We start from the raw sequence: 27384 nt of genomic DNA on the forward strand, positions 1-27384 counted from the left end.
AGAAGTGGCATACTGATGTACTGAGTGATGATGAGATGTGTTCGAAGTTCTCAAAGGCGGAGAGATGCACTTACCTTGCGGAATTCCACTGTTGACCACTTTTGGCTCAATAACTTGCACAGTACCATCTTCAAGATAAAAATATATTCTGCACTTTCGTATTTGGTAGGCGTATCCTTTCGTTTCTTCAACAGACTCTTGAAAGAAGCCATCGAAACAGAGAACCTGAAAAATAACAGGATCGCTGTAGTTTTTTAAACAGTTTCGAGAACAAGTGCCACTACTACATCCGATTTTACCGATCAGTACAGAAAACAGTTACTATTAGTATGTATTTACAGTGAATAATTTACACTGCACCATGTTTCATATTTATAGCCAACGTAAATTTCCCCTACACGCGTGACACAGTGGCCAGTTACCATATCCCTGACGTATTTGGTTGAATATTAGTTACCAAAAGTGTTGCTACAGGGTAGTCTCTTGCAATTTCTACCACTTTCCACCTGATGAGTGGTAATTGAATGAAAAAAGACAAGAATGCAGTTATGAACTGTAACAAATATTTGTTCTACTAGCACATCTGTAAGCTTCTTAATACACGGAAGTGACAAAAGTCATTCGTTAGCTATATGAATATATACAGATGGCGGTAGTATCGCGTACAAAATGTATAAAAGGACAGTGCGTTGGTGTAGCTGTCATTTGTTCTCAGGTGATTCATGTGAAAACGATTCCGACGTCATTGTGGCCGCACAATGGAAATTAACAGACTTTGAACGGGGGATGATAGTTGGAGCTAGACGCATGGGGCTTTCCACTTCGGAAATAGGAAATTCAATATACCGTGATCCACAGTGTCAAGAGCCTCCAATGAATACCAAGTATCAGGTGTTACCTCTTAATCATCTACAACGCAGTAGCCGACGACCTTCACTTAACAACAGAGAGCAGCGGCATTGCGTAGAAATGTCAGTACTAACAGACAAGCAACAACGCGTGAAATAACCGCAGAAATCAATGTGGAACGTATGACGAACGTATCCGTTAGGACAGTACGGCGAAATCTGGCGTTAATGAGCTATGGAAACAGACAACCTATGCGAGTGCCTTTGCTAACGGCAAACCATATTCTACAGTGCCTCTCCTTGTTTCCCGGCCAGATCGGTTGGAGGCTAGACGACTGGAAAATCGTGGGCTAGTCACATGAGTCCAGATTTCGGTTGGCAACAACTAACCGGAGACCCCTCATATCCATGGACCAAGGTTGTCAACAATCCACTGTTCAAGCTGGTGGTGGCGCCAAAATCGTTTGGGCTGGGTGTCTGGTCCAACTGAAGTGATCGTTGACTGAAAATGGTTATCAGAAAATGGTTATGTTCGGCTGCTTGGAGACCATTTGCAGCCATTCATAGACATTATGTTTCCAAACAAAGAGGAAATTTTTAGGGGTGACAATGCGCCACGTCAGCAGACTACAATTTTTCCCAATTGGCTTGAAGAACTTTTTGGACAGTTCGCGTGAGTGAACTGCCGACCCAGATCTCCCGATAGGAATATCATCAAACATTCAAGGGACATAATAGCGAGGTCAGTTCATGCAGAAAATTCTGCATCACCAAGCTTTGGCAATTATGGACGGCTACAGGGGCAGCATGACTCAATATTTCTGCAGGGGACTTCCAACGACTTGCTGAGTCCATGCCACGCCGAGTTGCTACACTACGTCGGGAAAAAGGAGATCCAACACGATATTAGGAGGTATCCCATGACTTTTGTCACTTCAGCGTATGTAATAAAAGACAAGGAGCCAAGGGTGTGCCCAATGAGTTGCCAAACCGAACGCATATCTCGCAGCTTGCCTCGGCAAGAGCACGTGTTAATTCAGTAGCAAGTGTCGGACGTATTAAAATATTCCGCGCTATTATTCCGATGTAGGATGAAAACCTTCTTGCAACCCAACGTTTCGTCGCCTCCTGCGGAGAACATCTTCAAAGAGGGGGGGAGGGGGGCAGTGGTACCTTTTTCGGAGGTCCAATGCACACCTTGGGTTGCAACTGACTTACTGACTGAAGCAAAATTCTGTTTCTGTGTCCGCCCGGGCACATGGGCCGTTACCCACAACTGGATACCAATTACGACCCACGACAAAACGAGGTGCTATAATAACAACAGAGGACAGAGCGAGGAACATTTGTGAAATGCAGCTGCTCGGCGCGGAATTGAATATCTTACCGAGGGGTTGCTGAAGAATGGGTATTAGTCTGTTAGACAGGGAGAGCATTAAGAAAACCACGAAAATGAAAGTGTGTAAAATACAGGGTTTTCCTGATGTTCATTAAAGGCGCTACCTAGAGTAGGAAAGCGCTGAAAAACGCAGCAATTTACGGGATTGCGTGTTGTAGTGGAGACGTGTACGTGGCTATTTCTAAAAGAAAGGTCGAAAAATGACTAAAAGAACACAAGAGCAACTGTAAAATGGGAAAAACGGAGAGCTCAGATTTACCAAACACACTTTGCAGACAGATCACCGGATTCGAGTTGATAAGACTTACAATAGCAACCACAAGCTGATACTATGAAAGGCTGCACAGGAAGGCCGTAGAGATAATTAAGTAACCGAATCATTTTACTAGGTAAATTGAAGGGGGAGAGAGAAGAAAGGAAAGGAAAGGAACTAATGACGGCAGCTGCATCGGGACTTGGTGCGGAATCAGCGGTGACGAGTGAAAATGCTTGCCGTACCGGGACTCGAATGCAGAACCTCGTGCTTAATAGGCAGTTGCATTACCCACTGCGGCAACTGCACACATTGTTTATCGCAAATGCGAGAACTACCCCGGCTCGCTCCCTGTCCGACTCACATTCCCTCCTAGCGCCACCTGTTCACAGTCGCCGCCCATGTTCTCCATGTTTGTTAATTTTAAATTCCCATTGGAGGTCATAGGGCCCATGACTCCGCCCGTCCCAAAACAAGACAATTTTCCTATACACATTTGTATTTTTACATGTATCAGTTTCTAAGTTTCTCAGTTAACATCAGAAAACCGAATCTCGAAAATCGCATGGAACTACAAGCTTTACTCTATGCGGCATGTGTTTCAGTTGCTTGCATGAGGCTCTGGACACATATCAAGTTGTGGTTCGTCTGGATGAGGAAGATATTCCATCCAGCAAAAGACCCCCATTCACAAGCTGGCAGTACATAGGTAGGACCTGCAAACCATTTGAAGTTGCATAAGGAAAGACACTGCACAGGATCGCCAGCCAGTTGGGAATATTTTGGGAATTGGTTACAAAATGTTTATGTCAAAAGTTACCAGCAGCGTCTTTCAAACACTTTCTCAGTGGCGTACATACCTGGTGGAATGTGTAAACGTCAGCACCATATCACTCTTTTTGTTGTTGCTGTATACGTAAACACCGTGCCACCCTTTCCGTGCTGACAAAACTATCTACATGCGCTACCCAGACGATAAACAGGAAACATGGGAGACGAATCAAGTGTGTGGTTGCCGGAATGTCTTGAAGGGCAGGGAGCAGCGAAGCCGCTCTTTTGTACTTCAGCTTTCTGCTAGAGCGGAAAGCTCACAGCGTTTATCTCCGGGACCACCTACTAGCCAGAGGAACGTGCACAGCCTCCTCTCAAGCTCCCTTTCTACACGTAGACTGGCAGTTATCCTTCACTGCCGCCCCAAGTGAGCCCTTCTGTATACCGTAATTTCAGAATATACCCTTTGCAAGAGAATTAAAGGGTCACTTTTTGGAAATCCCGTCATTTTCCCCCAATGCTCATCCTTCCTTAGTAATAGCACAAAGGAGAGTCGCCGTGCGACGTCAACGTCGGGCTCGGCGACGCTTCAAACAGCAAGGTGTCGACAATGAAAATCAAATGATAGGGCTCAGAAGTTCATGTGAGGTGTAAAATGAGTTAATGATATCACACTGGCACCAAATTTCAGAGAATTCTGCCCACCGCCACGGTGGATGTGTCCTTACCCATGTTCCACCCCTTCCCTTAATGCACCTGCGATGGAGATCAGAACGCCGTCGGTCAGCATTGAAATCATGCGACTTTATTGTGGACGTCCAAGCAAAACATTTCTGACACACCGTTCAGATACGACCCGAAGAGGCACCAGAAGGGGGCATAGAGGGTATCATTCACACTCTGCATGACCACGAGCAGACACTAGGGCAGCAGTGGAGTGTCACTAAGGTGTAGAGTGCCAAAGGTGCCACCAAGGGGGTGTTGCCGAAGTAGGAGTCTTAGAGGGACTCCTTACCGTTTTATTCATGCACATGTCAATATCGCAACCCCTAGTGATGACTGCATCGGAGGACGCGAAACAGGAGGATTGCAAATCCATAAACATCCTTTTCTGCTTCGCATCACGTCCAACTTTGGTCGAATAATTTTGAACGCTCCCTAGTGATTCCACCTCTATACCAGAGTAAAAACTGCGGTCGCGTTACACTTCAATATGGGTTTAATGAGGCTACAGCCATACTATGGCCATAGAGAATGGGTGAATCGTACAGGGAATGTCAACAGCGTCAAATGTTGTCAAAAACGTCATTCTGTTCCACGTTGTACGGCAAATTGCCGTTTTTGACCGCGAAATGTGTGTAAATGAACGCCTCAAGGGAAAGGATGGTTTCATTGACACCATTTATGCTGCCTCTTGAGGCCTTTTCGTGTTGCTTCTGAACGGCACTGTGTGTGAAACGTTTTCCTCTACCACTAATAAGAAAACCACCTCACTTCAACACTGAGCGCCGCGGTTCTGATCTCCATCGCAGAGGGGTCAAGAGGGAGGGTGAGATGTGGATAATGGAGTGTAGGCGGCGACGACTTACCCATCGTGAGACGCGTTCATGGTAGTGAAGAGCAAAACTGTCGTGAAATTTGGTGTCAGTGTGCCATCATTAACCCATTGTACATCTCAGATAGACTTCTCAGCTCTGGCCTTTTTTTCGTGTGTATCGACACCTTGTAGTCTGAAACGTCGCTGTGCCATGTGGTGAGGTCGCAGGCTGCCATACTTTTGCACTATTCCAGAGGACCATTGCAGTGACCTTTGACCCAAATTTTATACTTCTGCCTCGCTGTGAGTGAAAATGACAGGGTTTCATAAAAGTGACCCTTAAGTTCTTCTGCACAGTGTACAGAGGGTACAGTAAACTTCGCTCTTTAATTTCAAGCCACCTCCCTTCCCACGGCCCCTCTTCCATCCTGACCAGGCTCCTCTTCTCTTACGCCTGTACATCAGAAAGAAAAAAAATATACATCAGGAAGACTGCCTTTCCCGAAAGTAAGTGGAGAAGATGAAGAGAGGGACGATATTCCCCCCGCCCCGTCTACACTCTCACATAGCCACAATGTGTAGGCAGTCGTAGTGTTAAGTGAAATACTTATAATGGGAGTGCATACTACGATGTAATGTTGTGTAAACTATGACACTGTCAAACTTGTGAGAGTTTGTTGCTATTATAATTCTTAACATAAGTGCATGACCTAGTAAGTTCCAAAATTTTCGGTCAAATATTTTTAAAATAGTGTAATTTTCAGAACTGCAAACCGTACTAAAGTGATGTATTGAGTACTAATATAAAGAAATTATTATTATATTAAAACATTTTATATATTTATTATTATTATTAAAATCGTAGTTATCTGTGGTCCGTTAGAAATGAGGATGACAGTAAATTATATTTGGGGGAGGGGTCATGACCCCACTAAGATTTCATTTTCACCTCAACCAGTCTGTCACCTTTCAACCTAGCCAAGACTTTAGGCTACACTACAAGCCACTCTGTCACCATAACCTACATATCCCAAAAAAATAATACACACGTAAAACAAATATCCGCAGTGTTCTGTTGTCTTTCTGCAAGTGCATGTATTACATCACACCACAGCATCATCAATAGTGGAGCAATTTATGTCTTGGCACAGTTTATGGAACAATTATGCATGTGAGCTGTCACTTTCATGATTACCCTCTCCCGTGCTCCCCTGTAATCCGGCTACACTCTCCCCACAGCCCTCCTCCACCCCTACGTCTTTCACGAAATTGAGTGTCTGAGAAAAGCTGTCGCAGTCAGTTCTTATGTTATAAACAATACATCAAAAATTACCATACAAGCACTTCTCTCAGCAGACCTTAGCGTTTGGACGTTGGATAAACACTTCCCGACACAACCTGTGTTGTAGAGAATAAGGACCATTCACTGACACCAACTGTAAAGACCCAGCGTATGTCAGGGCACTAAGCATCAGTATGGGGAAGAGAAATGGTGAAGGAGAGGGACGATTTACACTAGGGCGTACAGTTAAACAGTCGTAGTATTGACAGGTGCTTATTCAAGCAGCCTTGTACAGCTTTATGGCCGTCCTCATGGCTGCACTGGGTGCTTGCAAATGCAGACGACTGCAGAATGCGCTGACGCCCCAATGCATCAGTGACCTGTTGGCGTGGGTCATTGACAGCAGCTCCTGCAATGCCAAGCAGCCCACAAGCAGGCGACACCATGTGTGCAAACAGTGGTGAAGAATGAGTGTGACCTGCCCAGTTCCTCTCAAGTCTTGCCAGCTACACACCTCCACACCTACTCATGGTCCCCATGTCGTGTTCAAAATGGTTCAAATGGCTCTGAGCACTATGGGACTCAACTGCTGAGGTCATTAGTCCCCTAGAACTTAGAACTAGTTAAACCTAACTAACCTAAGGACATCACAAACATCCATGCCCGAGGCAGGATTCGAACCTGCGACCGTAGCGGTCTTGCGGTTCCAGACTGCAGCGCCTTTAACCGCACGGCCACTTCGGCCGGCCCATGTCGTGTGCTCGAATGCAGTAGTCAATACCACATGCACACTAGTGAACAGTGGTGGCATGGTCAACCCCCTTCCCCTCCAGGGACCGGTCAGGACGATGGTCGATGATGACATCTAGGTGGGCTGTGAGGGCACACCTCCTCAAGTTGGATCATAAACAGTTTGCAGTCCACTGGCCAAAATCCCTGCACCCCAGCTCCATGCATTGGAGAAGTTTCCCAACTTCCGCTGCCGCTGAGCAACATGTAGGCATGCCTCACCAGAACTTGATGAGTCATTCAGTGAGTAGGTAGTCAGCCGATCTTCAGCACCAAGGGTGAGTCATGGTTTCTCTGAAATTCAAGAGCCCATCATCCTCTCCAGTTCAAGACACAGACAGAATGACAGGACAATTGAATGCATTCAGCCTCTAAGCTCGATTATTTATACCCTTGTAACTATGCTTCTGAAGCAGCTGTTCTGAAATGGGATGAGTACATCTGCTTTATATTGCTTGTCGTGTCAGCTTTTCTTGGCTCGTTTGGCACAGAGCATGCGTCGCTAGGTGCAGTTAAATTTTCAACGAGTGAGGCTCTTTCTAGCATACAATTGCCTGAATTACAAAATATTACTTCACTCTTGGTCTTTGTTAGCAGTTCCACACACTCGACCTGTGACCGATGTCACAAACCCCCACCTGCCAGAGTGTTTTATCATAATGCCAAAAATACTGTCCAGTGACGTACCTGATTAGCACATTGGCTGGGCTGGCCTCTACTGCCCGGTCGTGGTAAAGATAAAACTGTAAAAATTCACACTGCACACGCTGAACTTTTCTGGGATGCAGCACTTGGAACAAGCAAGCTTAAGTGAGATTTTTGAATTTTCTCTTGCAATAATCCAGATATCATAGATTTTCCCACCATTTTTAAATTTCCCAATGTTTACGGAAATTTGAACAACTATTTTGGAGGGAATTCAGACTTTTTTAGGTCTTAAATCCGACGGAGCCCACCCTCAAATAGTGATGCTATTTTATCCATTCCAACATGCCGCAGTGCTTCCAGGTGACAGCGCAATGCCCTGCCATCTGCTTGCAGGATGGTGGCAATGTGTTAATTGAATTAAGGTACACTTTGGGGTTCCTGCCTCCCTTGAACGTGTCCAGAGTAATGTCTGACTGTGGCTGGCATACTTGTGATAATTGATTCAAGGCTACCATACACAGGCTACCATCTGCGGCCACAATCCGCATCTGCGTCCCTGAGCTGTAGACTATCAGCTACTGACGAAAATTAAATCAACGTGAGTGGCGTGTTTTTCTTGCTACATATCAAGTACTGGGGAGCGGTGGGCGAAGATTGCGTTAACCATGTGTTGCAGTACGGCTCTCTCTCTCCTGAAAGTAAAACCTCATTGGCGTAATCAGTATCAATATATATTATAAAGTAAGTGTACAGTGTGCATGCTGCTAGAACTCAGAAACGAGTTTCGGTACACTCAAGGGAGTTATATGGTGTGGTATCCCTAGATCCCACACCCACGAAATGACGGGATTTACCTGACAGGTGTGCTTTTGAAGATGTAAGGGCTGGGAAGTTTCGCCCTCTAGAAGTTTCTAGAACATTCCACAATGATACGGGATGTTCAGGAATATTCGGGAATTGTCTCGAACATTCGGAAAGATTCCAGAATGTTCAAGAACATCCCAGAGCATCCCAGATCATTGTAGAACATTCCAGAACACTCTCAAATGTTGTGGAATGTTCTGGAACATTGTGGACCATTTTAAGCCTTTCTGGTACGTTCTCGAATTCGACTCTGGTTGGGCTACCCATTGGTAGGTATGTATAAAGCAAGACCCGTCGTGGATTCGAATGTCAATTTCTTAACAGTGACGAAGTGAGAAGCCGAAAAGATAGTGCAGTGAGTGAATAAAAACGAACAGAGACGCGTGAGTTGTCAAAGTGATACAGTGGCTGAATATAAATCTAAAATAAAGTGTCAAAAGTGTATAAAGTGTACGTTGTCCTCGATGGTGAGTGTTCATCGGAGGTGAGGGTATCATCTGGAGAGCCCCAGGGAAGTGTGGTAGGTCCGCTGTTGTTTTCTGTCTACATACACTCCTGGAAATTGAAATAAGAACACCGTGAATTCATTGTCCCAGGAAGGGGAAACTTTATTGACACATTCCTGGGGTCAGATACATCACATGATCACACTGACAGAACCACAGGCACATAGACACAGGCAACAGAGCATGCACAATGTCGGCACTAGTACAGTGTATATCCACCTTTCGCAGCAATGCAGGCTGCTATTCTCCCATGGAGACGATCGTAGAGATGCTGGATGTAGTCCTGTGGAACGGCTTGCCATGCCATTTCCACCTGGCGCCTCAGTTGGACCAGCGTTCGTGCTGGACGTGCAGACCGCGTGAGACGACGCTTCATCCAGTCCCAAACATGCTCAATGGGGGACAGATCCGGAGATCTTGCTGGCCAGGGTAGTTGACTTACACCTTCTAGAGCACGTTGGGTGGCACGGGATACATGCGGACGTGCATTGTCCTGTTGGAACAGCAAGTTCCCTTGCCGGTCTAGGAATGGTAGAACGGTGGGTTCGATGACGGTTTGGATGTACCGTGCACTATTCAGTGTCCCCTCGACGATCACCAGTGGTGTACGGCCAGTGTAGGAGATCGCTCCCCACACCATGATGCCGGGTGTTGGCCCTGTGTGCCTCGGTCGTATGCAGTCCTGATTGTGGCGCTCACCTGCACGGCGCCAAACACGCATACGACCATCATTGGCACCAAGGCAGAAGCGACTCTCATCGCTGAAGACGACACGTCTCCATTCGTCCCTCCATTCACGCCTGTCGCGACACCACTGGAGGCGGGCTGCACGATGTTGGGGCGTGAGCGGAAGACGGCCTAACGGTGTGCGGGACCGTAGCCCAGCTTCATGGAGACGGTTGCGAATGGTCCTCGCCGATACCCCAGGAGCAACAGTGTCCCTAATTTGCTGGGAAGTGGCGGTGCGGTCCCCTACGGCACTGCGTAGGATCCTACGGTCTTGGCGTGCATCCGTGCATCGCTGCGGTCCGGTCCCAGGTCGACGGGCACGTGCACCTTCTGCCGACCACTGGCGACAACATCGATGTACTGTGGAGACCTCACGCCCCACGTGTTGAGCAATTCGGCGGTACGTCCACCCGGCCTCTCGCATGCCCACTATACGCCCTCGCTCAAAGTCCGTCAGCTGCACATACGGTTCACGTCCACGCTGTCGCGGCATGCTACCAGTGTTAAAGACTGCGATGGAGCTCCGTATGCCACGGCAAACTGGCTGACACTGACGGCGGCGGTGCACAAATGCTGCGCAGCTAGCGCCATTCGACGGCCAACACCGCGGTTCCTGGTGTGTCCGCTGTGCCGTGCGTGTGATCATTGCTTGTACAGCCCTCTCGCAGTGTCCGGAGCAAGTATGGTGGGTCTGACACACCGGTGTCAATGTGTTCTTTTTTCCACTTCCAGGAGTGTAAATGATCTTTTGGATAGGGTGGATAGCAATATGCGGCTGTTTGCTGATGATTCTGTGGTGTACGGGAAGGTGTCGTCGTTGAGTGACTGTAGGAGGATGCAAGATGAGATGGACAGGATTTGTGATTGGTGTAAAGAATGGCAGCTAACTCTAAATATAGATAAATGTAAATTAATGCAGATGAATAGGAAAAATAATCCCATCATGTTTGAATACTCCATTAGTAGTGTAACGCTTGACACAGTCACGTCGATTAAATATTTGGGTGTAATATTGCAGAGCGATACGAAGTGGGACAAGCATGTAATGGCAGTTGTGGGGAAGGCGGATAGTCGTCTTCGGTTCATTGGTAGAATTTTGGGAAGATGTGGTTCATCTGTAAAGGAGACCGCTTATAAAACACTAATACGTCCTATTCTTGAGTACTGCTCGAGCGTTTGGGATCCCTATCAGGTCGGATTGAGGGAGGATATAGAAGCAATTCAGAGACGGGCTGCCAGATTTGTTACTGGTAGGTTTGATCATCATGCGAGTGTTACGGAAATGCTTCTGGAACTCGGGTGGGAGTCTCTAGAGGAAAGGAGGCTTCTTTTCGTGAATCGCTACTGAGGAAATTTAGAGAACCAGCATTTGAGGCTGACTGCAGTACAATTTTACTGCCGCCAACTTACATTTCGCGGAAAGACAACAAAGATAAGATAAGAGATATTAGGGTTCGTACGGAGGCACATAGGCAGTCATTTTTCCCTCGTACTGTTTGGGAGTGGAACAGGGAGAGAAGATGCTAGTTGTGGTACGAGGTAACCCCCGCCACGCACCGTATGGTGGATTGCGTAGTATGTATGTAGATGTACTTAACGTGTTTATTTATAAAAAAGTTGATTTGATTTATATTTTAGACTAGGCCCAAACGTAAAAGCAGAAATCTTGTCAGTTCTGAAGCAAAACGGCGAAAACAAAAAGAACAGCGAAAAAACGAAACAGACAAAGAGCGCGAAGCACGTTTAAATTCCCAACGAACGAGAATGAGTACTCTGAGAAGCAGAGAAACCGAAGGGCAACGAAGTGAACGGATTGAAGAATCAATAACTGCGACACAATGTTAGAATAAAAGACTGCGAAATCAAGCCAGCCATGAAAATACCACATTCCGAGAAGCACGGACGAGGACAAGTAAACAGTACAACCTAACAAGAGAAGTATTCCACTACGACCCGACGAAAGAAAATAACAAACACTAACACGTCGTAATCGGAAAAATGGATAACATCTGCCAATTTTGCAACACGAAAAAATTCAGTAGAGAAACGAAGTACTCTGTTACATGAATGGAAAAATTCGATTACCTCCACTAGAAGCACCTCCGCAGGAATTTTTACATTACGTAACCGGGGAAACTCCAGAATCAAAACACTTACACTAAGTGATTAAAAGTATCCGGGTGAAAATGACTTACAAGTTTGTGGCGCCCTCCTTCGCTAATACAGGAATTCGGTATGGTGTTGGCCCACCCTTAGCCTTGATGACAGCTTCCACTCTCGCAGGCATGCGTTCAGTCAGGTGCTGGAATGTTTCTTGGGGAATGACAGCCCATTCTTCACGGAATGCTGTACTGAGGAGAGGTATCGCTGTGGATCGGTGAGGCCTGGCATGAAGTCGGCATTCCAAAACAAGCCAAAGGTGTTCTATAGGATTCAGGTCAGGACTCTGTGCAGGTCAGTCCATTACAGGGATGTTATTGTCGTGTAGCCACTCCACCACAGGCCGTGCATTATGAACAGGTGCTCGATCGTGCTGAAAGATGCAATCGCCATCGCCGAATTACCCTTCAACAGTGGGAAGCAAGAGGGTGCTTAAAACATCAATGTAGGTCTGTGCTGTTGATAGTGCCACGCAAAACAACAAGAAGTGCAAGCCCCCTCCATGGAAAACACGACCACACCATAACACCACCGTTTCTGAATTTTACTGTTGGCACTACACACGCTGGCAGATGACGTTCACCGGGCATTAGCCATACCCACACCCTGCCATCGGATCGCCACATTGTGTACCGTGATTCGTCACCCCACACAACGTTTAACCATTGTTCATTCGTCCAATGTTTACGCTCCTTACACCAAGCGAGGCGTCGTTTGGCATTTACTGGCGTGATGTGTGGCCTATGAGGAGCCGCTCGACCATGAAATCCAAGTTTTCTCACCTACCGCCTAATTGTCATAGTACTTGCAGTGCATTCCGATGCAGTGTGGACTACCCGTGCGATGGTCTGGATAGATGTCTACCTATTACACATTACGACCCTCTTCAACTGTCGGCGGTCTCTGTCAGTAAAAAGACGAAGTCGGCCTGTACGCTTTTGTGCTGTACGTGTCCCTCCACGTTTCCACTTCACTATCACATCGGAAAAAGTGGACACAGGGGTGTTTAGAAGTGTGGAAATCTCACGTAGAGACGTATGACGCAAGTGACACCCAATCACCTGACCACGTTCGAAGTCCATGAGTTCCGCGGAGCACCCCATTCTGCTCTCTCACGATGTCTAATGACTACTGAGGTCGCTGATGTGGAGTACCTGGCAGTAGGTGGCAGCACAGTGCACCCAATATAAAAAATGTATTTTTTGTGGGTGTCCAGATACTTTTGATCACATAGTATATATAAGAGTGTACAACGCCTGCTTCCAAATGTCTTCTTTCGTTGTCACTTCGATCAACATTAACATAGATGAAATCGATTATGTTTTTTTCTGTCCATGGACAAATCTGTCACAACATGGGATCATTATTACCAATTATTTATCTAGCGTATGTCTAGAGATACGACATCTATTATGACTGAAATTTACATTTGTATGTCTAGATAACGAATGTTGTCTATAGTTTGTGGAGTCGCGAGAGAAAAGTCACTAGCACTGCCATTATACTTTCTCGTCCTACAGTCGATGATGTGCTGGATCGTTTGTTGTGTAGCACCACAGTCACACTCAAGGGTTGAAGTTATGTTCCACTTGAAGTGGGAGGCTTCACAATTCCCACGGTTGGTTTGGATTCTGTTTAGTGTGGACCATTGTCTGCGAAGGAGATTGAAACCAGGTGGCGGCGTCTTCTTCACAGGAGGCATTGTTGGGCAGCATTTGTCGTTAAGTCTCTTCTGCCATTCAATGGTAGTTTTGTAGTTGCTGTTCTTGAAATTCATGCCATCTCTTGTTGGTGGTCTTCTCGAACGCAGGCGACTAGTAGTAGTCCAGGATGTACAGAGGATCCTACACAAATATAGTCAACTGATTCACATGTACAAAACAGCACTTCTGACGACTGTAAAGTTATGACTCGAGCCGACAAAGGACCGCTGGAGAAGACGAACGTCGATTTAATGCACCTCAGATACACGAAATCACCATCGTAATTGTGGACAGCGAAAACGCAAGCTGTGAAATAACTGTACAGCGGAGAAAGAAGGACTATAGCGCTTTGCGTTTATATGATGCCCTCCAATAGCCATTAATATTTCTGCACGGAGAGGATGGAAATAATTTTAATGTGAAAACAAATTCAACCTGAAAAAGGCGTAGAAACAAACAAAAAACTCACTTCCAAGGAGTTCTACGCTTACCGCTTAATGATCAGAGACAATGAAATATACAGGGTGATTCAAAAAGAATACCACAACTTTAGGAATTTAAAACTCTGCAACGACAAAAGGCAGAGCTAAGCACTATCTGTCGGCGAATTAAGGGAGCTATAAAGTTTCATTTAGTTGTGCATTTGTTCGCTTGAGGCGCTGTTGACTAGGCATCAGCGTCAGTTGATGCTAAGATGGCGACCGCTCAACAGAAAGCTTTTTGTGTTATTGAGTACGGCAGAAGTGAATCGACGACAGTTGTTCAGCGTGCATTTCGAACGAAGTATGGTGTTAAACCTCCTGATAGGTGGTGTATTAAACGTTGGTATAAACAGTTTACAGAGAATGGGTGTTTGTGCAAAGGGAAAAGTTCTGGACGGCCGAGAACGAGTGATGAAAATGTAGCACGCATCCAGCAAGCATTTGTTCGCAGCCCAGGAAAATCGACTCGCAGAGCTAGCAGAGAGCTGCAAAAAAAACCTTTTTAAATACTCTTTGTAATGATGTACAACAGAAGGTTATATTATGTTTCTTTCATTAAATACACATTTTTAAAGTTGTGGTATTCTTTTTGAATCACCCTGTACAATCACCTCGGCAGCACTCACCGTTTATTCCAATTCCTGGTAGATATGTATGCAAAACTAGAGGCGGAATGGGCACCTTACATAAGACTGAACCAGAAGAAACTACCCACAGAAGAAAACATCGACCTTCAGGACGCCATCATAATGAGGACATTGGCACAATGGTAATCTTACCATCATCATAATAGGAAGTCCGAGACATAATCACGAATACACTCAAAATGCCATGGTCTATATAAGAAAATATGGATGACACGATCTCTTCGTAATGTTCACATGCAACTCGTCATGACCAGAAATCAGAGAACAACTAAGATACGGACAAGCCCCCACGCATCGGCACGACGTAATGGCCCGAGTTTTCTCACGAAAAGAAATGAGATTTATTGAAGCCATCACAAAATATCACATTTTTGAAACCGTTAGATGCTGGATGTACGCAATCGAATGGCACAAACGAGGGCTGCAACACTCACACAGTCTCATTGGCTACACGCCAGAATTCACCCCGCGGATATCGACAAAATCATCCAAGCTGAACTTCTCAATGGACATGGAGATCCGGAACTGTACGACATAGTAGTGAAAAACATGATTCACGGACCATGAGGGCCATTAAACCGGAATTCGCCATTTATGACTGATGGAAGAAAAATGTCAAAAATATCCAAAACCATACCTGGACGACACACAAACCGCAGTTGATGGCTATCCCAAATACAGAAGACGATCACCTAAAAACGGTGGCTTCACAGCAAAAATACGAATACGAGCCAGCGACGACCTGGACATAGATAATTAATGAGTAGCGCCATATAACAGACTGCTTTCCAAAATGTTTCAGGCACACATAAACTTAGAATACTGCAGTTCAGTGAAATCCATCAAATATGTCTGTAAGTATGTGAACAAAGGCAGTGACATGGTAGTATTTCAAATAGCCAAAGACAGCGAACAATAAAACAGAAACGACGACATCTTCATGTACCAAATGGGAAGAAACATCAACACTAACGAAGCAGCGTAACGGATTTTCAGTTTTTCCATACACTAACGCGAACTAGCTGTGCAACGTCTAGCAGTACATTTGGAGATTGGATAGACAGTGTACTTCACAAAAATCACCACCAGAAAAATTGCATGCGAGCCACCTCAGAACACAATATTAACAGCTTTTTTGCCAACTGTTCCAAACGATCAATTCTCGAAAACATTACTGACTGTCGACGTCCCTACCTATTATACATGGAACACAGGAAGAAAAATTTTACAACGACGCAAACAAGTTATTCCACTAGAAAATCATCCAGGAATCATGAAAACTGGCGCACTAGTCCGAGCATACACCGTACATCCGAACAACCCTGAATGTTTCTATCTCCGGATGTTGCTACACGAAATGCTGGGACCAACAAGTTTCACAGATCTCAAGACTGTTTATGGTTACCTAGGTTGTATGTCAGACATACATATAACCATGCCAACACTTAGGACTACTGGAAAACGACAACCACTGGGAATTAACACTTCACGAAGCCTCACTCACAGCCTCAGCTGAACAAATGAGAGACTTACTCGCCATAATTCTAACAACATGTAACCCATCGAATCCAAAACAGCTTTGGGACTCCTTCAAAGAGAGTATGAGTGTTGAAATACTGTACCAAACCCTAGAGGCTCATCCTGAACTGACCGTTGAATTTAACGACGTCATCTTCAATGAAACACTCATTTGGCTAGAAGCAAAATGTTTAACAATAAAAAACCAGACTTAAGTACAACTTTGGAAGATGCTATCAGTGTGCTGAACTTCGAAATTACAAAGGAAAAATGCTATAACATCAACAAACTACTACTTCAATACTTGCTCACAAAAAACACTCCTCAACGACACTCACAAGCAAATTTACATCATCGTGGACAACACTGGTGGAATTATTTACTTGGTCGCACTACGCGGTACCGGAAAAACGTTTCTGATAAATCTATTGCTGGCGGAAATACGTGCTAAACAACACATCGCGCTTGCACTGGCACCATCCGTCATTGCATCCACAGTTGTGGAAGGAGGACGAACTGCCAATTCCGCCCTACACCTAGCACTGACCCGCTATGTAAAATCTCAACAGCATCTGGACGGGGTGAACTGCTAAAGCAACATAAAATTATCTTCTGGGACGAATGCACAATGGCACAAAAAAAACCACTCGAAACCATGGACAAAACGTTACAAGACTTACGAGGAAACCCTACTCATACTCTCAGCAGATTTTCGACGGACACTTACAGTTACCCCCAAGTCAATACTAGCAGACGAGATCAATGTATGCTCAATCACATCTCTGTCCACACATACAAATACTGCGACTAACAAAAAATATGAGAGTTGCACTATCGAAAGACGAAACAACACCACATTTTGCTCAACAACTTTTACAAATAGCCGAAGGCACATATCCTACTGAACAGACGACCGGCCTCATTAACCTCAACAGCAATTTGGCCACTGTTGAAAACGAACTCATCAACCAAATTTATCCAAACATTGTTCACGACTGTACCAATCTGGACTGGCTATTTGAAAGGGCAGTATTGGCAACTAAAAATAATATTGTCGACGATATCGACTTTAATATTCAAAAGAAAATTCCCTGTGAATAAATGATATGCAAGTCGATCAAGACGATGGTACACATTGAAGAAAGTGTGAACTTCCCTACAGTGCTTCTAAACTCTTTTAAGTACCAGTAACGTCATTAAGCTGCCTTTGACTTAAAATTGGATCTCCGATCATACTACGCAGAAATCACAGCTCACCAAAATTATTTAATGGAACAAGGATAATCTTCCAACAGCTATCAAATAACATCATCGAAGCTAAAATTATGAGTGGAAAGTACCAAGGACATGCATTATTTATCGACAGAGCACCACTGATCTCTACTGAACTGTCATTCCAATTCAAAGGATTGCAATTTACAATCAAATTAGCCTGAAGTCTTATAACTAACAAAGCTGCAATACTGCAGCATCAACCTCAAAGACTCCTGCTTCTCTCACAGTCAGCTATATTTAGCTTGCTCTCGAGTAGGAAATTCGAAAAATTGTACATATATACCCCAGATAACAAAATGAAAGATGTTGTTTATAAACAAGTATTGTAAATAGTTAGAATATGTTTTCAATAAAAAATTTTACCTCTTATACTCTAACAAGTATTGTAAATAGTTAGAATGTGTTCTCAATATTTTTTTTTACCTCTTATACTTTAAAGTTTATGCTTTTGTTCCAACTACTACACAATCTCATATCAACTCCCTGAGTGAAGCCTGGTACCCCAGCTAGTTATCCCATAAATTTTGTACGACATACATTGATCTACTACTACCATTGGGTACAAAACAAAGATCCAGGTAGGTAGGTTCAGCTGACCCCATTCTGCAGCTTACTTCTTACAAACATGTTTTTATTAGATTGCTTTCTTGTCTGTCTGTTTGACTCTTAGATAGAAATCCGCTGTTCATTTTAAACTACCTTCCCTATGAGCTAAAGAATTCAAACCTTCAATATAGCTCAAAATTGGACGACAAAGTAACATAGTAATGTTAATTCGCTTTCTTGTCTGGCGTGTGTCAGAGGGTGATTTGCGTAGGACTGCCATGTCAACCGTTTTCTGTTCCAGTCACAGATGGTTCACAGGAAGAACGATTGCTGATAAACCGTTGTGTGAAATAAAAATGGTATTTTCACGAAAGATACACATGAGGAAAAAATATATTGACTGATTCAAGTGAAGAGAAACTGAAATAATCCAGGAATTCATCACATATCGCTACAGCAACCTCATCAACATGTTCAAATTCGATTAAGAAATTTCATACACACAAGACTAAAAAGCAGAAAATAGTTATTTTAATAAAAAATTTGTTTTTAATATACCATGCTTTAGAATTGGCTTCAAAGCATAACACAATTTCTCCTAGCCCCATACAATTTCCTAACGCCCTACACATTCTTGGGAAAATTTGTGATTGTTAGTTATTGACAGCTGCGAAAATATTTGTAAGATTTAAAACGAAAAAAAAAAAACGTGGAATGCATGCAAAACATTCTTGTTTCATGAGTAGTTCACCTCCCTAATATTACCCATTGCAAGCGCCCCATTTTTTTCGTTTTAAATTTTGCCATTAGGTTAGTGGTAAATTACCTCACGTGGTGCTGTTTCAGCTACTGTGTTTTACCTTCCGTTCTCTACTTTTTAATTCAGCCGCAATGTGCCTTTAGACCACATTTGTCTCCCAAGTCTGAATGATTTTTTTTTTTTAACTTTCCATGCTTGCTCTAATGTTTAACCTATTCAGATACGCTAGTGTTCTCATTCTCTTCTGATAAACGTCTTCACCTTCCACCACTAAGTCAGTGTGTCGCAATGTTTTGCTTTGTAGCACAGAATTATGGAGTTTTGTCAAAATTTTGTTCTGTCCAGAGCTATACTCTACATAATTTATAATACAGCTTACTGTATCTCTTAACCCCCTCACCACGTGAGCTGTAGTAATGTGTAATCCATTTCGACACAGTATGCACAGGCCGGCACCATCATAGGTGTCCAAAGTCAGTTCTGCGTGCTGGTAATTCGAGAGATGGTAAAAACCTGGAACACTGGTCACCTTGTGTGTTCCACTACTTCGATAAACTTTAGAAATGACATTATAGGAAATGGAGGAAAAACATTCTATGGACATGTGTCTGGAAATGGACGGTGGCCACAGTAGGCGGCACTGACGAATGACAGTTCCTCTGACCACGTGCCGTGTGTTCTTTGCGTGTTGCAGTCGTGTGATTGACACAGCGTACTTTAAAGCAGCAAAATGGTCCGGTATTCATGTCGGGAACAAGCCGAGATGGTGTACAGCCGAGTAGATGGACACGGTCGAGAGGCAGCACGGTTATGCCAAAACAACAAGTACCCTCACAGACGCCAACCACATCACACAACATTTCAAGCTCTTTTTGGGAGTTTGCGATCATGGATTCTTCCAAACAGACGAACATGCAGAGAGGCAGCGGACTTCACATACACCAAATTTGGAGGACCGGGTTCTACATGATACTGAGACTACACTAGTACAAGCTCCAGGCACATGGCCCACCAACATGATGTAAGACAAAGTACGATTATGTGTATCCTGCATGACAACTTCTACTATCCGTATCATCTGCAATCCCATTGAGCCCACTTTGAAATATCTGTTATGACGTGGATGTGATGCAGCACTGTACTGTATCTGGGTTGATTTGTTATCCTTGCACGTACACCGTCCATTTCCAGACACATGTTCATAGGACCTTTTTTCCTCCATTTCCAGTCAGGAAACCGTCCCTGCAGTTTGTCAGTTTTATTAATGTTCACCCTGTATACTACTGTAAGTTGTTGTTTAAATTAAGGAATAACTTACACAGCAGGTTAAGGTATTATGTAATGGCATTTCTAAAGTGGTTACTGTATTCTCCTCACTTAGAAAATACAAGAGTAACAGCACCTTCCCCATGTAGTCAATTTAATTCTGGACTAAGTAGATAATAGCCAAAGAATGTCATTTAGCTGTCTTTCGATGATCATAATGGTCAGATAATACACTGTGCAACAAAATTAAAAGGATCACTTTTCTAAACCCCGTAATTATTTACCATTGCGACGTATAAATTTGAAATTTGGCTCAGAGGTGTCTGCAGCCTTTCTCTGTAACGATGCAAAAGCGTGGCGACACCTCAAACAGCAAGGTTTCGACACATGCAGAAAAGGCCAGAGTGCAGAAGTTCATGTGAGGTGTAAGGTGGGTTAATGATGTCACATTGCCACCAAACTTCATCACAATTTTGTCCACCGGCACTCTGGACGTGTCACATGATTGGAAGGTCGTCGCACCCCCTCTTAGATTTCGCCTCTTCTTTTGACGCCTTCGCGATAGAGGTTATAATGGCGACGCCTACCTTTGAAATCACGCAGTTTTGCTATGTGCGGCAGAGGAAAACACTTCAAACACACCACTGCTCAGAATGGGTACGAAAAGCCTCAACGGGTGGCATAAAGGGTGTGAATGAAACCACTTTGAGGCGTTGATTCCTAAACATCTTGCCGTCTAAAACAACAGTTCACAGTGCGATGTGCAACAGGACGACGTTCTGGACAATCTTCGATACTGCATACATCCCATGGACGCTTCAACCCTTTTCTAAAGACATCGCAGGCCATGAACCCCACTGAATGTGATCACACCCCTTTAGTGTGCAGTGTGATAGGATTTTTCACTCTGGTGTACATTATGAACTGCAAGCAACAGTTCAAAAAATGGTTCAAATGCGTCTGAGCACTATGGGACTTAACAGGTGAGGTCATCAGTCCCCTAGAACTTAGAACTACTTAAACCTAACTAACCTAAGGACATCACACACATCCATGCCCGAGGCAGGATTCGAACCTGCGACCGCAGCGGTCGCGCGATTCCAGAGTGAAGCACCTAGAACCGATCGGCCACTCCGGCCGGCAACAGTTCAAAACCATTCGACAAAATCTGAACGTGATCCGAAGCAGCAAAGGTTTATTGTGCTTTTTTAGCCCTCCTGCTTTACACTGTCCAGTGCCGCGATCATGAAGGGGTGTGACATTGTCATATGAGTGAATAAAACGGTAAAGGATTGCTCGAAAACCCCCGAGTTTGGCAGCACCCTCAGTGTCACCTGTCTACTTTTGTTGAACACTTTAAAAATGTACGTGTATAGAGAAAAGTCGTGATGAGAGTTTTAGGCGCCTGCAGGTGTGCAACCACTTGACACATCTCCATTTTGGCATGTCTACTAGCAGGAGGCTGGGACTCTCCCATGGGCTTTCTCTGTGCAGTTATATTTTCAAAGTGCTAAACCAATGTGGACGGATTGCACTGACAGTATTGCCGAACTGAGGGATCTTAGAGGGACCCTCTGCCGTTTTATTCACTCTTGTGTCACTGCCGACCCCTCTGTGATCATGCCACAGGAGGGCTGGAAAGGTGTAAGCAACCTTTACTACTTCTGATCGCATTCAGGTTTCGTTGACTGGTTTTGAACGGTGACTTGTGGTTAAATATACAGTATACCAAAGTGTACTGCAGTCGTGCTGCATTCCAAATGGGTGCGATCGCATTTAGTGGGGTTGCTAGACCATGATGCAATTAGAGAAGGGTTGACTCGAACTGGGAGTGTCATCAGTGTCAAAAATTGTCAACAACGTCGTGTTGTTGCTCATCGCAGTGTGGACTGTGGTTTTAGACCGCAACATGTGTGGGAATTCAAGCGTCAAGGGAAGGGGTGGTTTCATTCACGCTCTTTATGCCACCCTCTTAGGCCTTTTCTTGTCGATTCTGAGCAACGGTGTGTCTGATAAGCTTTCCTCGTCCACACATAAGAAGACCACGTGATTCCAACGATGAGCGTCGCGGTTCTGATCTCCATCGTAGAGACGTTAAAAGAAGCGGTAAAATAATTTTAAGAGGGGATGTGACGGCCTTCCAATCGTGTGACACGTCCGTGGTGGCGTTGGGCAGAGTTGTGGTGAAATTTGGTGCCAATGTGACGTCATTAACCAACCTTGCAGTTCACATGTACTTCTGAACTCTGACCTTTTTTTCCCACATGTATTGAGATCTAGCTATTTGAAGCCCGATGATGACGTCGCAGGGCGTCACGGTTTGCATCATAACAGAGGAGGATTGCAGGGACCTTTGAGCTAAATTTCAGCATTACACGTCGCAACGGGAAACGATTACGACAATTCAAAAAGTGATGCTTTAAATGTATTGTGCAGTGTAATAAAAAAATCAAGTTGTATACCAATTATTAGTGCCCTTATTGGCGAGCTAAAATGTTATCTTCTTATCTTCACCTTATCTTTGCCTATTATGCGGAAGTAAAATAAAACATTTGAAATAAGTATAGTTTATTCATGACGTACTGATCGAGTTTTCAGTTGAGTGCGAGTACCACAGGAAGCAAGCTTCGCATAAGTGCTCGTTTTTCCCGCGCGCCGTTCGTGAGTGGAACGGTAGCAGACAGCTTGAAGGTGGATCATTGAACCCTCTGGCAGGCAATTTATTGTGAATAGCAGAGTAATCACGCAGATGTAGATGTACATTGACTGTTGCGGAGAGAGTGGCGGTTCAGGGGAAACAGGCCGTACTTTCCTCTAGCAGTTCTGGCATTGCATGTTTGCTTACTGGTTCGGCACGGCACGGTACGTCAATCCCTTCGTAACGTCTACTACAGGGTCCATAGAAAAAATAAGGCTTAGCAATAAGCGTTCTGAGATACTATTACCTGACACTGTGACGTCACTGAGGAACAGCCCCAGGCTCACCCTGTTTTTATGGAATGCTTCAGATTCTACTGAAATAATGAAACGTAAATCCCTATTCTGCTATTGCTAAAACCTTAGTGCTACATTCTGTAACGTACTCTGCCTTTAAACAGACACAGTTGACTTAAAAACGTTCATGCAACTGGCCCTTGGGAACACGTATAGCTCTCAGAAAGCGCAAAACATAGCCTGTCTGTGCAGTTTTCTGTCAAAGTTGGAAATAGGCATTCAATTTTCTAAGTTGGCCCTGAGGAAAGTTTTAATGAGAAAATAAGATTTAAGCAGGACACTATTTTCATTTTGTACGCATCATAAGTAGGGAAAAAAACCTTCAACTTATAGACGCCGCCGCTTTCACTCAGGTTATTCTTCAAATGCTTTAGTTCTGGAAAGCATTTCTATCAGCTAATCTACCTGCTGCATAGATTTTTACACTTTCAGTCACACCACAGCCCTTTGGATTTTCTATCAAAGTGGGAATGTTGTCGAAATTCATCCACAAAAACGACATTAGGTCGAAAACCACCGCAGCAAAATATGATTTACAGGAAAAATAACCGAGTTCACTTGCTATGCCTTCTCTTCTGCACAGCACTGGGATGGGATGTGGAAAATTAGCCGGACCTTGACACTTTTTATCTTGGAATCTTGCTAGGTAGTTGGAGTTCCAATGTCGTCACACATACATTGTCAGGGGCTTCAATTCTACATCTACATCTACATCCATAGTCTGAAAGTGCATGGCAGAGGGGACGTCCCACTGCACCATTTATTAGGGTTGCTTCCCGTTCCATTCCCTTATGGACCACGGGAAGAATGATTGTTTGATGTCTCTGTGCGTGCAGTAATTATTCTAATCTTACCCTCCTGATCCGTATGTGAGTGATACGTAGGAGGTTGTAGTATATTCCTACAGTCGTCATTTAAAGCCTCTTCTTGAAACTTTGTTAATAGACTTTCTCGGAATAGTTTACGTCTATCTTCAAGAGTCTTCTAGTTCAGTTGCTTCTGTATCTTTGTGACACTCTCCCATGGGACAAACAAACCTGTGACGATTCGTGGTGCCCTTCTCTGTATACGTTCAATATCCCCTGCTAGTCACATCTGGTATGAGTCCCACACACTTGAGCAATGTTCCAGAATCGGTCACATGAGTTCTTTGTAAGCAATCTCGTTTGTAGTGATTGCACTCTCTCAGTATTCTACCAATAAACCGAAGTCTGCCACCTGCTTTACTCACAACTGAGCCTATATGATTATTCCATTTCACATTCACACAGTGTTACACCGAGGTATTTGTATGAGTTGGCCGATTCTACTTGTGACTCATTGATATTATAGTCATAGGATACTACGTTTTTTTCATTTTATGAAATGCACAATTTTACATTTATGAAGATGCAAAGAAAGCTGCCAGTCTTCGCAGCACTTCGAAATCTTAACAAGATTTTACTAAATATTTATGTAGCTTCTTTCAGACAGTATTTCATTATAGATAACTGCATTATCTGTAAAACGTCTGAAGTTATTATTAATATTGTCCGCAAGGTCATTTATAGAGAACATAAACAACAAGGGTCCCAACACACTTACCTGGGGCACACCCGAAGTTACTTACTTATCTGAAAATGACTCACCATTCAAGATAACATGCTGTGTCCTCCCTACCAAAAAATCTTCAGTCCCGTCACAAATTTCACTTGATACCCCATATGATCGAATTTTAGACAGTAAGTTTAGGCGTTGTACTGAGTAAAATGCTTTTCGAAAGTAAAGAAATACTGCATTTACTTGACTGCCTTGATCCAAAGCTTTCAGTATGTCGTGTTAGAATTATGCGAGTTGGGTTTCACATGATCGATGTTTTCGGAATCCACGCTGGTTGGCAATGATAACGTTATTCTGTTCAACATACCTCATTATGTCTGAACTTAGAATATGTTCTAAGATTCTACAGCAAATCTGTGTCAAAGATATTGGATGACAATTTTGTGGAGTGCTTCTATTACCCTTCTAGTAGACGGGTGTGACCTGTGCCTTTTTCCGAAAAACTAGGCACGGTTTTTTGTTCGAGGGATCTACGGTAGATTGTAGTTATAAGAGGGGCTACCTCAGCCCTAGATTCAATGAGAAGCTGATCGGAATTCAGTCAGGCCCTTGAGCTATGTTCAGTTTTAACGATTTCAGCTGTTTCTCAACACCACTGACACTAATATTCATTTCGCCCGCCCGGTTGGCCGTGCGGTCTAACGCACGGCTTTCTGGGCGGGAAGGAGCGCCTGGTCCCTGGCACGAATCCGCCCGGCGGATTTGTGTCGAGGTCTGGTGAACCGGCCAGTCTGTGGATGGTTTTTAGGCGGTTTTCCATCTGATCCGGCGAATGCGGGCTGGTTCCCCTTATTCCGCCTCAGTTACACTATGTCGGCGATTGCTGCGCAAACAAGTTCTCCACGTACGCGTACACCACCATTACTCTACCACGCAAACATAAGGGCTACACTCGTCTGGTGTGAGACGTTCCCTGGGGGGTCCACCAGGGGCCGAACCGGACAATAACCATGGGTTCGGTGTGGGGCGGCGGAGGGGTGAAGTGGACTGTGGTAGTCGTCGTGGGGTTGTGGACCACTGTGGCTGCAACGGGGACAGAGCCTCTCCTATACAATACAATATTCATCTTTTCAGTGGTATGAGGATCCAATTGTGACATTTCTCTGGGGTTTTCCTTTGTAAAGGAACATTTGAAAACAGAGTTACACGTTTATGCATTTGCTCTGCTACCCACCATTTCAGTTTCTGTTCTATTCGCTATGGACTGGACACTAACTAAGGTGCCACTAGCAGCCTTTACATGTGAGCAGAATTTATTTTAGTTTTGCGAAAGATCATTTGGCTCACTATCTATAGCCTTATGCTTTGTTTTACATCTAGTATGCAGTAATCTCTGTTTCTTTAGAAGCTTCTTTACAGTCACTGTATACCACTGGGCGTCCCTTCCATTTTGAACTGTTCTGCTGGGTTCATTCCATCCAGTGTATGGTCAACTATTCCTTTAAACTTAAACCATAGTTCCTCAACATGCTCCTGCCCTGTGCTGAAAGTTTCAAGTTCTTTACTGAGATGTAACACTACTGATTTTTTATCTAGTTTACTGAACATATGTATTTACTGCTTGTTTTAGTTGCCCTTTGTACTTTGGTAATCATTGTTGCCACAACTGCGTCATGATCACTGATACCAGTTTCGATGTGGACACCTTCAAAGAGGTCAGGTCTGTTTGTTGCTATTAGATCCAATATGTTTCCATCATAAGTGGTATTTTTTCCAGGTAGATTTCAAAGATGGCTTTTAGTAACGTTTCACAGGATGTCTTATCATGCTCGCTACTAACAAAACTGTGACTTTCTCAGTTGATAGTTGGATGATTGAAGTCTCCACCGATGATTACAGTATGACTGGGTACTTACATACAAGCGAACTGGGGTTTCTCTAAGGTTCTCCGTTACATTAGGAGATGAGTCTGGTGGGCGACAGAAGAATGCAATTATCACTTTATGCCAACCCCTGATACAGAGTCTTGCCCAAACAATCCTACATGTAGCCTCAATTTCTATCCCAGTGGGTCCGAGTTTCTTGTCTATGGCGACAAATACTCCACCTCCATTTCCCATCAGTCTATCCTTTTCCCAAAAATGTCACTGTAACCAATTTCAGGTTTCAACCAACTTTCTGTGCCTAATATCCCCCCCCCCCACACACACACACACACAAAATCAACCATCTAGGTAGCAGCCTCTGATGTGTAGTGCACACCTAACCCATTTAGGGGCACCCTACAGTTTTCAACCATATAGCTCAAATCCAGGAATTCGCAGCCTAGCTTGTCACAGAACTTCCGAAGTCTCTGGTTCAGTTCTTCCACTCGATTCAGAACCAAAGGGTCACGATCACTTTTGGTGACATTGCTGAAAATTGTAAGCTTCGTTGAAACTCGGTGTGCGAGGCTGGTCTTCTTAATCTTCTCTGCCAGTCACTGGAATGATCCAAATATGACCTCGGAGCCCAGACGACAGGCATCATTTGTTTAAATGTGCGCCACGATCTGCAGCTGCTTGCATCCTGTTCCCTCAGTGGCTGCCGGAATAGCCTCTTCAACTCAGTGCACCTGTTATGCTTTCCTGTCCCTTGCTGCCATTTTCATAAGGGGTACCATCACTCGCCATATGTTTGAACTGCTGACGGTTAGCCTCTGGCAGTAATCTAAGTTTCTTCTGTTGCACATGGTGTGCTGTCACTCGTGCTGCTACAAGGCAAATAAGACGACGGTAATGCATCAGCCTTAAGCACTCGTTTCCGTGAATTTGGCAGTTCCCGACGCAAGTCTCCCACACAGTCAGTTTCTTCGAAATGTCGATAGCA

The 27384-nt window shown here is 44.3% G+C and overlaps 1 protein-coding gene across 1 annotated transcript in view; it reads right to left on the bottom strand.

The window, feature by feature from the left end:
• LOC126456692 (EF-hand domain-containing family member C2-like) overlaps positions 1-27384 on the bottom strand; it is a 238752-nt gene that overhangs the window by 143452 nt on the left and 67916 nt on the right. The window contains exon 3 of the mRNA XM_050092431.1: positions 75-225. Within this exon, the coding sequence (XP_049948388.1) occupies positions 75-225 (151 nt within the window). The remainder of the gene's footprint in view (positions 1-74; positions 226-27384) is intronic.

The sequence above is a fragment of the Schistocerca serialis genome, chromosome 2, assembly GCF_023864345.2.
Source record: "Schistocerca serialis cubense isolate TAMUIC-IGC-003099 chromosome 2, iqSchSeri2.2, whole genome shotgun sequence".
Classification (NCBI taxonomy): domain Eukaryota; kingdom Metazoa; phylum Arthropoda; class Insecta; order Orthoptera; family Acrididae; genus Schistocerca; species Schistocerca serialis.